Source organism: Anthonomus grandis, chromosome 2, assembly GCF_022605725.1.
Source record: "Anthonomus grandis grandis chromosome 2, icAntGran1.3, whole genome shotgun sequence".
Classification (NCBI taxonomy): Eukaryota; Metazoa; Arthropoda; class Insecta; order Coleoptera; family Curculionidae; genus Anthonomus; species Anthonomus grandis.
In genome coordinates this window covers 38,034,400-38,048,358 of record NC_065547.1, presented here as the reverse complement: position 1 = coordinate 38,048,358, position 13,959 = coordinate 38,034,400, and the positions used below count along the sequence as shown (strand labels likewise).

At 33.6% G+C, this 13,959-nt stretch overlaps 1 protein-coding gene and 2 long non-coding RNA genes across 3 annotated transcripts; 2 read left to right on the top strand and 1 right to left on the bottom strand.

Moving 5' to 3' along the window:
- Positions 1-3,547: 3,547 nt before the first annotated feature.
- On the bottom strand, positions 3,548-4,125 carry LOC126750496 (uncharacterized). Its single transcript, XR_007665738.1, has 2 exons — positions 3,819-4,125; positions 3,548-3,757 (listed from the first exon to the last, which is right to left on the bottom strand). It is a non-coding gene; the product is annotated as an uncharacterized LOC126750496 (long non-coding RNA).
- An 86-nt stretch (positions 4,126-4,211) lies between these two features.
- Positions 4,212-4,636, top strand: LOC126750494 (uncharacterized). Its single transcript, XR_007665736.1, has 3 exons — positions 4,212-4,370; positions 4,422-4,500; positions 4,552-4,636. It is a non-coding gene; the product is annotated as an uncharacterized LOC126750494 (long non-coding RNA).
- A 6,584-nt stretch (positions 4,637-11,220) lies between these two features.
- LOC126750493 (protein takeout-like) lies at positions 11,221-13,575 on the top strand. Its single transcript, XM_050460131.1, has 5 exons — positions 11,221-11,386; positions 11,439-11,531; positions 11,586-11,733; positions 11,786-11,919; positions 13,224-13,575. Exons 1-5 carry the CDS (start codon positions 11,266-11,268, stop codon positions 13,523-13,525), a joined length of 798 nt encoding a protein of 265 aa, XP_050316088.1. The 5' UTR covers positions 11,221-11,265; the 3' UTR covers positions 13,526-13,575.
- Positions 13,576-13,959: the final 384 nt, after the last annotated feature.

The window sequence follows — 13,959 nt, the reverse complement described above, 5'->3', positions numbered from 1 at the left end:
ATTGTATAGGGTGTTTCGCTAAGGGTGGCCATGTTCCATAACTCGTGCCGAGAAATTGTTAGATTCCTAAGTATTCGGCCAGAGAGCCTTTTTTGCTATGTTCAAGGAAAAAACTTTTTTTTTTGTGGAAAACATTTCATAAAACTTACAAAAAAATATTACGTCGAAAATTTTACGATCATTCCACATTTTTTTGGTAGAACAATTCGTGCTAAAATGTCATATTAGGGTAGAAAAGTTGAGGAAAAGTCTATTGATGAAAGTATTTATAATTTTAGTTAAGCTCAATTGAATTTGGTAAATTTGGGCTGATTTAAGAAACGAAGCTTCGGAAATTAAGATTTCATGGTTCCTTGCTAAAGGCCGTTAAATTAAAGAATATTCCCTAAGTACTAAGAAAAACGTGAAGGAAAGACAGTAGATTTCGTGTTAAAACTGTCCCGCATCCTTATCCTTAGAAACATCCTTACAAACGCCCCACTCAGAGTAACATACCGTTGACAAATTCATCAAATGTCCAGCTTAGCCCTTTGAGTTTAGGAAACTCCATCCATCCGCTTGCATCCCAAATAATGCTTCTGTCTCTCTATCTTTTTAATTAAATCAGGAAAAATACATTTATATTCACAAATACAGTAATTGGAGAGTCTATAGTTACCATAAACACCCCTCCAAAGACACCGAATTATTCGAACCCTAGCTACTCAATCTATCCACCACTTTCATTACAAGTTGAATCAAAAGCATACTTTATGCGAGCTAGCCTCTAGATATTACAGAGCTTGAGTCAACCCTTCAGAAATAGAAAGATTTATTAAATAACGATAATTTATTGAACTGGACACCATTAGAAAAATCAATGGTAAAAATCAATATAATGAAAATACAAAATGAAATAACATACTCATCAACTCTCTTAAACGAGCAAACTATATATGTCAGTCCCCAAAACCTTAAGGAAAATTAAACTTAAACTGTAGATTCCACAGAGGGCATAGATCCATTGTTAAAGATTTTAGTTTCTCTATTAAATCATATAAAGATGCGATAAATGAGTCAGAAGTTCTTATTGTTGATGCAAAAGAATGATCAGCACAAGGTAAAAGCACTTTATCTAACATTTACAGTACGATAAATTGAATTGGGCAAAATCTCCTCCAGTGTCATGGATGCCTGAGATTTGGACGACAAAGAATTCTGCTAAGGCAAGTATACAAGATGCCCCAGATGTTGGGCATCTCATTTATATTGCAGTGAAGAGTGTAGTGCATAAATATGGAAGTATTGAGAACGGAAAGTCAAATGCCCAAACCAGGCCAGAAAGATGACATATTATTGGTAGAGAAACTATCAATATAGTCATCGTTGCTGTATGTTCCCCAAATGTCCTGTTATCAACAACGACGCTTAACGACTTGTATAACAGAGTCAAACTCACTAGTAAGAAATAATTTTTAGTAGGAGACCCTCGATAGTCAAGTCCTGGATATCAGAAAAGGGCAAACGGATCGGTATGGTATTCTTGAACAATGGGGATGCTAGATAGCGACGTACCCCAAACATGGCCAATCAGTGGAGTTAAGCAGTACTGAAAGAACATGTAACTACTAAAGACAAGCCAATCTTGATGCTTTTAAATATTGAGACCAATAGCCAACATAGACGATACCAAAAGTCCAACTTCAAAGCATTTAATATATAAAAAAAACAAAACTTTCTAGAACAGTGGAGGAGCTTTATATTGGAGTATAATCAAATTGAAGAACCCATCAAACAAGCAGCACATACTTCAATTACAAGAAAAAAAGCTAATCATAACAGAACCTTAACATCTATGGTGGACCAAGGACTATGCCTCAGTTATCTGAGATAGACGAACTAGGAAAATACCTTATAAATAAAATCGGTAGAGAGCATTTTGCGAGGAACTTTCCCTAGAAGACGTTACTACTAAGGTCTGGAAAAAATTAACGGATATTCTCTAAATCGAGAATAACAAAAAAGACACGATACAGAAATTCCAATGAATTGAAATAGGTCTTAATGGAAAAACGACTCAGCTCCAGTAATGACGTTCCATACTTAATGATCCAAAAGGCTACCTGTAATCATAAAATGAGCAATTTTAGGCTACTTCAACAAATATTTTTGAAATCTGGAGGAGAGACCAATGAAATAAAAATCAAATAATTACCCAAATCGTCTAAGAGAAAGCAAGGCCCCGGAGATGGTCAACAGTTAAAGACCAATAAGTCTAATAAATTGCATGCAGAAATGGCTCAAGGAATATTTAAATCTAGAATTTGATGGAGATTGGAGAAGCAAGTCTAATTGGATCCATCACCATTGGGTTTTAGAAAAGAGCGATCGAGCCACTTCAAAGTGTTTAGTAACCACGATTCGGGGAACTTGATTCGAGTTAGTAAAGAATCAACAGTCCTCTGTCCATCCTAGGAATGATATAAGCTCCGCGTAGGACAAGGTACATTTGGACTTACTCTTCCCAACTCGTACTAAATTTCACATATCTTAGGACCTTGCAGTCTTGATCACTCATAGGTCCAAGAGAGCTAACAGAGCAAGCAAGAGAACTAAACAGAGGTATCCACCAATCAACCTCTAGATAAATGGAAAAATTGCCCCATAAAGAGATTCTGCAGGCACCTTCCATGATATTGGTAAAACATATTAAGGACAAACAGCATATTAAAGTTGTATGTGAAAAAGCTACTACGGACATTAATATCATGAAGTGCTTATGCAGAACTTTATGACAGGAGGCGGCCCTGTCACCCTTAATGATTTCCATAGCTCTGGTATGATCTCATCTTAATTAATGTAGCTTTCTTAAATCAAAAAGACCAGGAGCGGAGTCAGCAGATAAGAAAGAAAGACTGCAACAGCATTCACCAAAATAAGGCCAAAGATAAATATTGCTATGAGTTTGAGGAATTATCCACAGTGTTCCAGGCAGAAATTTCTACCATTTAAAGCTATGGTATATATCTCCAAGAAAGTCAAACATCTTCAGATAGCCAACCGGCCTTAGGTACAATCAGCTCTCATACTTCCGTAAGGGCAAACCTAGTTCTAGATAGTATACCCATGTTCAATAAACTAAATATAGAATGGGTGCTATATGAGGCCACCTTGACAATAAAGCAGCACACAAGGAAGTTAGTTAGTTAGAGAGGAAAGGCTCAAGTCACAAGTTAAAGGTTTCAGACACTAGGAAAAAAGTAGGCTAAAAGGTGCATAAAAACATAAATCTCTGAACATAATATATAGGCTTATATGTGGGTATACTCCAAGCCAGAACCAATAAGATCACAAGGTCTTGTAACGCCTGTGAAGTCTAGTCAAAAAAGATGGGCTTAGATATAGAGCTTTTACACAGTTTGGAAGTCCTACAATAAATCTCGATACGTTGCGGTTGCATAGGATATTTGGACATAGGACATTGTATAGCCCACTCTAACTCTCGAATTATTTCTTTAATCATTATATAAGGTTTAAGATTTAAAGCACATTTAAAATGGCGACTAAAAACAAAAAACGCGTTTATTACTATTAATGAAAGCGTAGAAAATTTGTCAAACATGGAACAAAAGAGACTAAGTTTATCAAATTCGGTGTCTCGCTCTTATATGGTCTTTTTTCGGCTGCTATAAGTTGGTTGTCGTGGTTTACCACCTTTAGCAGTTGTTATCTGTTTACTTTGGTTACGTGGCTTTGCAGTAGTTCTGTCACACAGTCCCTGTACAGAGTGGCGTTCCGATCAAAATTAATATACTTCTATCAATGGACTTCTTGCTTACCCTAATAAGATGTAGATTATAGAAATTATTGTTGAAATTTTTTTCTAACTTTACTGGAGATGTTCCTTATTGATTGCGAAGTTAAAAAAACGCTATCTTTTTTCATCATAAATCTGGACGTCAGGTGACGTGATTAGACACTTAAAAATTATATCCAAAAATTTATTTTAGGCACTTTTATTAATCTACTCTTTCGCTCTTGCATTATGAATCAAAGGCTCTGTATATACTTCACTATTGAGTGGTAGCCACACTTTTTATATGAGGCTTGTAAATAAATATAAAAAGTGAAATTAACTTAGCAAATCCTCCGCACCTCGATATACCGTAGTAATATTTACGAACCTTGCCAAGAAATCAACTTAAAAATAAACTTGATCTCGACAGAAATGCATTTTGGCAAACGTAATACTTTTTTGTTTACTTCATGCAGTTCAATCTGATAAATTTAATATAAAAGATTTCTTGTTAACGTGACTATATTATAGTATACTAATGGGCAAGGGAAAGGGCGGAAAAGGAGGTGGTGCTGCCCCAGCAGCTGCAGCTGATGTAAGTAGTTTTTGAATTTAAAGTGCATAGATGCAATGGAGGTTTTTGCAGAAAAAGGCCGCCGGTGCCAAAGGCGCAGACTCAAAAACAGCCACCAAAGAGACGGGGGGAGCTAAAGGAGGCAAAAAAGGTATTATAATGTCATTTTTTGCGCACGGATTTAATCCAAAATTCTTTTTAGGAGGGAAGAAGTGAATTAAGGGACCATTTTAATTAAATATAAGAGATTTTTGTTATTATATAAATAAATTATTTTTTGAAAGTTTTGCATCATGTGTTTTTAAAACCTTAAGAGAAATTCGATACTATCCTTCGATATTGTACAAAAGGTTCGGTTTTACAATAACTATTTAATCTGAAAGCTATGGCCCAAAGCCTCAGGCAACTGTTGACTTAATGTGTTTTGGCTTTTGTACCCTTGAGGCCATTTGCCAGCTTATTAGATAGTCAAATTACGAGACAGTTTTACTTGAGAGTAAAAATAAAGAGTTTTGGTTAGTGGTAAAACTGTCTCGTAATTTGAGCGTCACACCAAAGGTTCCAATCATAAGATTATTAGGTAGTGCTCGGATTTTGTCTGGCTCGAACTATTAACGAACACTGAACTTTTGCTTCGATTAAGTGATGTGTGTTTGATGTATTTTTGGCCTATACCACCTATATGAGCATTTCATGTCGACAGGTTACCCAATGTTAACATATCACGTTGATGTATGAAATTGCATGCATAGAATTGTGACACCAACACTACTACCTTTGATGGGCAAGATCATTTGTAATTGACATTGTTTTTTCATATATTGGTCAACCGGTACTCTTTTTAATATTAAATTCGAGGACCTCCATTTTTTTCCTTAATTTTAAAAGAAGATATACAGCTAAAGTTCATATTTTTAATTTATTGATTGATAAGAATTATTAACCAGGTTTTGATAATATCTTGAAATATGGTTCTCTTTACGCTGCATCCTGAATAGTCTTAATTAAGTTACTGTATGCGTTATTGTCTCTTACATTTGTCACCTTTGGGATGAACTCATCGTAATATAAATTCCAATTTGTGTAAATTGTCTCATTGGTTGTTCTTTTATTGTGAAATAACCGTAGATATTTATTTTCGAGTTATAATTGACTTTAGTTGGGTTAAGTTGGTAGCGATTACTGTAACCCAAGTCCTGGATCCTGCTCCATATAATACGGTGTGCTATTTCCAAGATTAGTTCGTTAGATCTATAAAGCTTATATTCTCATTTGATAGGTGTATTCTTGTAGACAAATCATCGTTCAGTATGAGAAGTTAATTCATTTAACAGGTAATTGTTCTCCAGTAGGTATTATAGGTATTACTTCCCCATTCCTAGATATCTAATTTTTCAATTTTGCTGTGTGGTGTGGAGCATAAATAGTTGTTATGTGCAAATCTTGTATTTGAATGGCTCAATCTTGGAGATTGTTGGCTTGGTCTATTTGGCTGATTAATTGGTGAATTTGTGTAGTGAATGTTGGTTTTAATGACAATTGCTAGGCAGGCATATCTGTCTTCTCTTTCTTGTCTTAGAATCCTGAAATTCTAAAAATAGAAGTGATTAGATTGTCCCGATTGTTGGTTATGCTGTGTATATTCCACTTTGAAACTAACCAGTTTTCCGGTGCATTTTTAACTTAATTCGTAAAAAGATTAAACGAGAAGTTCGAGTGGAACATGTTTTCTGAATCTGTTTGAACCATCCCGCTTATTTTGTCCGGGCAACTTTTTATATAATTTTAAAAAATATATAATTTGAAATAATTCATCTTTATTTTCATTTTAATTCCCTTTATTTTATGTCTCAGTGGTCCTTTTTTATGAGATTGTGAATGCAAAGAATGAGGTTTGGGATTGGGAGTGTTTTTTCGGCAGAGAGTTTGGATAGTATAATTATTTTTAGTTTTCCTCCTTAAGTATATTGATGACCTTTTGTTTCTAGTGATGTTTTGAGAGACTAGTCACCTTTAAGAAACTAGCATGGAATTTTCTTTTATAGTATTGGTTTTTCTTAGTCGAAAGGATGAAAACTATATAGGGATGTATATCAATTGGTTATTCTCATACTTAGAACATATGTTGGGAAATGCACAACTATTGAGAAATAGGGCTTAATAAATCGGCCTAATTAAAGACACAAGAGAGAACTTAATTACTACTAAAAACAGATTACACTTTCTAGGTACCCGACATTCTTTAGTATATCGCAAACACTCTGACAATATTGGCAGGTTCAAAAAATTCAAGATTATAATTTTTTACTAAAATATCCCTAGAAATTTTAGTAAAAAGTTACTAGATTGAATAAAAAATCACTATAGATTTAAATTTTTACCCGTAGATTTTTTCAGTTTTTTATTTTTAAGAAAGTAAATTAATTACAAAAAAATAACCAAACTTAAAATATTTTCTAACATTAACACAAAATTTAAAAACCATTGAAAACTACATAGTACTAGGATAAATTTTTTTCCTATTGCGAGTCAATTCTATTATTATTGTAGTTGGAAAATTAAAGCAGCTTTTTTCATTATTATTAATCAATCTTTTGCTATGTAAAATTCCGGTTATTCTCATATAGCATCTAATCGGTTGTGCTGTTTAGTTTTGTATAAATTAATATATTAAAATATTAATTCCACACTCCTCCAATGGAGGAAAGTTTTGTGGATTTCGCTTACTACTAGATATTAATTATATCTATGGCTGTTAAATATTCCGCCTCTATAAAATAGCTTAATAAAAATTTGAACGCATCATGCATCCGAGGGTAGAGTATATGCATTTTAGGGTTTGCAGACTGACATTCTAAGTTGATGTCTGTGAACATAGGTAATATAAATTCCAAAAATTCAAAAGATTTAATTTAATTGTGACATTAGAAAGCATGTTATTAATTTCCGCTGCTCCTGAAGCTTGATCGAAGGCTTCCGTTCGAAAATATTTCAAATTGATTGAGATCAATAATTGCTCAATGATTCGCTGAATAGCGGAATTTGATGACAACCACCTTGTCTGGGACGGATGTAATTCTTGTGCGGTTTTAGATTAAAAAAGTTTAAAGTTACGGTACCTGTAAATTGTATACGGATCTTATCAACTTTTCTGCTTTGTATCAAACGGAAGAGGCGCACAGTGCTAGAGAATGGCATACTCACATTATAAATTAATAAAGTCGGGTAAATCGTTAATCAATCAAGAGGGTTTTTACAGAATAATGCGCTCCCACCATAGCATTCGATCCACCTGCTGCACACCCTACCAAACTGTATTTGCATGGAATATTATTTAAGTTAAATAAAAATTCCATTACATTATATACAGGGTGTTCATTTGAAAACTTGCCACCACGGATTTATCGAAAACCACTTTTTAAAAAAAAACGCCAAAATACGTCAAAAGGTTTGTCAAGGGGGAGAACTTTCTAACCTAAAATTACTTCACCCCCTTTCACCCTCTGACCCCCCAGGGTCATCCCCTTAAAAATTTTAAATGGCAAGGGGTATCGCGTAATAGCTTGTTTAAAAGGTCTTTCTGTCATGAAAAAGTCTTCTTGATGTAACTGTCACAAATGTAACTGACGGCAAAATAAATTCTTTATTTTCCTTAGCAACTATAAACAACTAAGCAGGTATAACAATAAATACAGTTCGCCCAGGATATTTGTGTTGATGAAAAGAATGCGGAAAAAAATTCAGGTTGTTATTTAGTTTTTTCCACGTCTAATCTTCGGAATTGCTGTTTATGTTGGTAGTTTCCGCTTTAAATTATAAACGAATTGTAGATTTAGCAAACCCTAACGGCCAACATTTTGAACACTTGTTAAAATAAAAACTGATATTTTCATGTTTTTGTTTTCTATCTGAACAAATTAAGATAAACAAATATTTTTCTAATTTTCTCGAAAACGAACTCGAAACGTCGCGCTGTTTCTCGTGCTCGTGCGTCGACGCGTACTTCGGAGAAAATCGTCTGGCTCTCCGAAGTTTCTGAGAAATTCGAAATGATTCGATGGTTGCTGATATAATATAAAGGAGGATTGTTTGGCGTGGAGAATTTATTAATCAAACAACGTACCGCAAAATTTACCCACACCGCGCTCAGTATTTTATGTTCACTTATCTTGTTGTTGTTCGTAGTGGTTGTAAAATCTTGCATTTCTTGCGTCAAGAGATACTATTTGTCATAAAATTGACCAAATCAAATTAGTGTTAAAGAAGAATGGAGCGCTGGCTTAAAGGTGTTGCAAAAAATGTGGTTCGCCTGGATGATGCGTCAAATTCAAATCAAGGTGATATGACGGCGTCAAGTTCTAGTTTTATGGTTTCAAGTTCAAGTAGTAAAACATCTAATGACACACTGAAGGTGAAAAAATGAAAGTATGACGAATCATACATTAATCTCGGATTTGTTGATTCCAACGGCTCACCTCTTTGTTTGTAGTGCAGCAAACTCCTTCCTAATAGTTCGATGGTACCTGCTAAGATGCGCCGACATGAGACTGTACATCCCGACTTCAAAAACAAAAGTAAAGAATTTTTTCTACGTAAAAAAGAACAAATATTATGAAGCCAAAAAACTATGACGTATGCGACTCAGACTGTGAATGAAAAAGCCACGGAGGCATCATATTTGGTTAGTTACCGCATTGCCCAAGCAGGAGAAGCGCACACTATCGCTGAAAAGCTAATAAAACCATGTGTGGTAGACATAACAAAATGTATAATAGACAAAAAATATGTAAAGGATCTTTCTACAGTGCCGTTTTCGAACGATACAGTTACGCGCCGAATTGGGGATATCGCATAGCAAACATAAAACAAGAACTAGTTTCACGGCTTCAAAATAACAAATTCGCCTTGCAAATGGATGAGTCGACTGATGTTGCTGGACTGGCCATCTTGCTACCTAGTAATTGTGCGATATCCATATAAATATTCACTCGAAGAAAACTTGCTTATGTGCTCATCGCTGCCTACTAACACAACCGGAGAAGAAATTTTTAACACGATTAAAATATTTTTTGAAGAAAACCAACTCGATTGGAATGATTGCATTGATATTTGCATTAATTTTGTCAAGTCACGTCCACTAGAATCCCGATTGTTCTCAATATTATGTGAAGATTATGGTAGCGATCATAAAACACTATTGCTCCATACTGAGTGAGATGGTTGTCTCGGGGTAAAAATTTGTCAAGGCTTTTTGAACTAAGAACAGAATTAGAGGCTTTTCTTACAGATGTTCCTTTTAATTTAAAAGACCGTTTGTCCGATAAAAGCTGGTTATTTAGACTAGCATTTTTAACAGACATGTTTGAAAAACTTAACGAATTAAACCTGTCACTACAAGGAAAACAGACAACAGTTTTCAATGCTAACAACAAAATAACTGCCTTTTACAGAAAATTAGATTTTTGAATTACTTGTTTTGGTAAGAGAGAAATCGAAAGCTTTTCATTGTTAAGTGAGTTCCTTAGTCACCATAGTCTTAGTGATACAGAAATATTTCAAAATGAAATATTTGTTGAATTGGTGCAATATCTCAATGATCTGCAAGGGACTTTTGAATCTTACTTTCCCGAACAACAGAATACAAAGCTGAAAATAAACTCATGGATTCAAAACCCTTTTTTATCTAAATTGTGAAAGCTTGAAAATATGTCAAATCAGATCTATGAATAATTTCTAGAAATGACATCGGATACAAGCATGAAATCATTGTTTAAAACAATTTCACTAAATGGTTTTTGATGCAGGGTTCGTGATGAATGTTCACAACTTGCCACAGAAGCTTTGAATGTTCTTCTGCCGTTCCCAACAACTTATTAGTGTGAAACGGGATTTTTAGCATATCAAGCTACAAAAACAAAATACCGCAATAGACTGGATGCCGAACCAGACATGAGAATTCAACTTTCTTCTATCAAGCCTGACATTACCCTTTTGATGAGGAATAAAAAACAATTACATGCCTCGCATTAAATGAACTTAGGTTTATCATTGCTTACTGACTCACTACTTACTGTATCTATCTTTTTTGGTATGATTATTAATAAACAATTCACATATAACTGCTTTTTTTAGTTTAGAGTTTAGGGTTCCGTTAAAAATTTAGTTTTTTAAAAGGGTTCCGTCACGAAAAAAGTTTGAGTAACACTGGGCTAGAGAGATGTCTTTTAACCGGACTCTGGAATTCAAGACATTGGGGAGTGCCCACAACTTACGCGCGTTAGGTTCAAATAATTGGGTAACCTTCTACTAATACAGTTTACCCAGCGACATTAAGTCTTTCAAACCAGAGTGTCTCATTAATTTCTTGAAGGTTCTTAGGCCCCTGGTAACTATCGCTGGGGCACGACGGCTCCGTTTCGATTCGATTCAATTAAGAATCAATAGAGTTTAGATTCCACTCTATTGTGCACATTTTGATGATACTGTGTCAGACTTTACGTGAAGGCAGATGAGTTTCAGAAGACTTTTGAAATTTTAAGACATTTGTATGCTCTGTAAAACAAAGTAAATGTTTTTGGTCTGATTTAGAATCTTCTAAGTGTTAATATCATTAAATGTAATGATAATAATTTACTTAATAACTAAAACTCTCTTTAGTCTTATCATTAAATAGTCATTAATTTCACATACCACATTATTAAATAATTTCGAAGAAATGCAACAAACGACCTTTTAAGCAAAGTCTAAATACAAAACGCATATGGTATATTTAAATATTGGAAACATGCGAAACCAGTATATTAATATAATTAAGAAAAAAAGATGTCAATTAATAAATGAAAACAACATTATACCTACCATTGTCCTCACCTCTACTTATTGACATCCATATATAAGTAAGTCCCCATCTCATTTAATGGCATTTTTTATTGGTGCTAACGCTTCAGACAATATGCGCTGCAAATTCTTGAAAAGTTGTACTTTAGTCGCTTTTGGGTTTTTAAGTGTTTTAATTGAAGAGTCCCTCCAAGGCCTTAGTAAGTTTCCATGTATTTATTTATTTTATTTTATAACAAAAACTCTATCCAGATTCAGGATTTCCTACGTGCAAAGTTAATGAGCCTGAGTTTCAGGCATGCCTGGATAAGGCTATAGAAGGCGGCATTAAATTTCTAAAGAAAGGTGCATATTTTAATATACTAGGGATGTTTTAACTTTTATTTGTTAATTTTTAAGGTTTACCAGGGTATAACTTAGCTGCTCTAGAACCCTTCACTTTGCCCTCATTGCAAATAGGAGCGGGAGAAGGGGCGGTACATTTAGTGCAAAATTACAAAGATGTTATGATTCATGGCTTTACCGATGTGATTGTGAATAATTCACAGTAAGTATTCGTGGTTTGTTAACTTTAACCACTTAATTAACTACTTTTTTAGCGTAGACCTAGAAAAGAAAACTTTATCTTTTTCGACGTTTCATCCAAGACTATCGCAAAACTCTGAATATGACATTAATGGGAAAATCTTGGTATTGCCTGTAAGGGGAAAGGGGCCTTCGTTCTTGACATTAGGTATAAACCTATACAAGGTGTCACAAACTCGTGGTGAAGTATGGTTTGTGCAGATAGCCAATGAACATTTTGAAGAAATCTTAATACTTTCAAAATTATGCAAAATCGTTGTGTTAAACGAAATAGCATTATTAAATTTAAAATCGCAGCAAGGAGAACCCTGTACTTTTAATTTATTTATTTTTTTTAATTTTATCTTTAGGAAAACCGTAACCAATTCTCTACATAAGGACTATTAATAGATTTACATTTTTTTCAGAAAAATGGTTCTATTCAATAAAAATAAGAACAGTTAAAGGCAGACAATATCAATATGTGAGACAAGGAAGCGCATATTTGAAAATATCCTTGTCTTTTAGGAAAACAAACAAATAATAGGTACAGGGTGTTACAATTAAAACACTTTAAGTCAGGGCTTCATAAGTATATAAATGATCATATCAGATCTATTAAAATCAAAACAACCTTAAAATCAAATTCATTTCTTTGAATTTTAATAGTTGGGTGGTTCTGCACAGCTTCTGATCACGCATGAGACTTTTATAGTACAAATGTTCAAATGGTACAGAGTTCTATCCAATTGATTTACCCTAAACCCTTACCCTGTTTTTGGTTCAAATTTTTAAATTGGTTGGAAGATTTGATTGATTTGAAGATTGGTGACTATTGCTTGATGTTAAATACCTTCTGGCTAACCCGGAAGACATTTTAGTATAAGACTGGTCGTAGTAGATTTCTGGATAAGATATTTTAGCACACATTCTATAATATCAACATCAATCTGTAACAAAGTGTAATAAACGCACAACAGCTTTTACTACAAAATTGGTGACACAAAGTTTAACAACATTCTTTAATTATTACTAGCCTTTACTTAGTCTTAAAAATTGTACAAAAAACAACCAAGCATAAGCTAACTATCACCACTAAACTATCCTAAAATCCTTTAAAAAATTTTTAAAAATTGTGAAAGTTATAAAATTGTATGTATGGCAATTTTGCAAATTTGGCAATTTTGCCTGTGCAACCTCAGGTTTTTAGTATCATACTTTAGATGGTTTGAAGTAAAATTAACATTCATTTCTGAAGTTGAAAAAAATTACTGTAAAAAGAACATTTCCCATCAAATTCCAATATCTGTTTAAATTATTTCCGGTATAGTTTCGGAAGTATTTTTATTTCATATAATAAAAGGGTATTTTCTCGCTTTTGGTTAGCGAAATCCCATACTTTGCCTCGAATTTGCTGTACACTTTATCAATGAAATCATCTATACAATATTTATTAATTTCCAAAATTTGTAGAAAATCTATTTTCCAACCACGTGCTCCAGTTTGATGAGACCCAAAAAGATGGAAAAACCTACTGGGTCCCAAAAGATTATTCTTTGAAAATGTACCCCAATCACGCCACGTACAAGTTCGATAATTTGTTTGATGGAAATAAGCTTTTGGGCGATAATATTAACGAGCTGATCAACAAGGAGTGGATGACGATTTTTGAGGATGTTGGACAGGGATACGCGGCTGCTTACGCCAAAATATTTTTGAGTTATGCAAAGAAAATTTTTGGTAAAGCACCAATTAATGAGATCTTTATGAAATAGTTGTTATGTTTTATGCTATTTTATTTAAATATACTCTTATTCTAAAAGTATTATTTTAAAAACAGCTTTTATATGCTTAACCTTTGAACGAATATTAATTGTTGTTTTCACGAGAGAAGGTCTTTTACAATGTCAGTAAGGTTTCCACATATTTTTTACGATTAATTACGTTATTTGGAGAAAGGTGGACCCAATTAAAGTTAATTGTAAGGCATTTGCATAAAATTATATTATAACTGCATATAAATATAATAAATTTTGATTATAAAACTGTAGTCGTGAGAAAAAAATTTAATTGTTTATTTTCATAAAAAAATTATATTACATTTCAAACATCCATTATGTTGAATTTTTTAATTAGTCGTTTGGCGCAGTTACGTTACTTAATAATTGACAAAAAATACTGACTGCGTAAGACCATGATACATAATATC

Coding starts and splice junctions, on each gene's coding strand:
- LOC126750493 (XM_050460131.1), top strand. CDS start 11,266: ATGGCATTTTTTATTGGTGCTAACGCTTCAGACAATATGCGCTGCAAA. Junction 11,532..11,585: donor CATTAAATTTCTAAAGAAAG/GTGCATATTTTA, acceptor TTAATTTTTAAG/GTTTACCAGGGTATAACTTA. Junction 11,734..11,785: donor GTGATTGTGAATAATTCACA/GTAAGTATTCGT, acceptor CTACTTTTTTAG/CGTAGACCTAGAAAAGAAAA.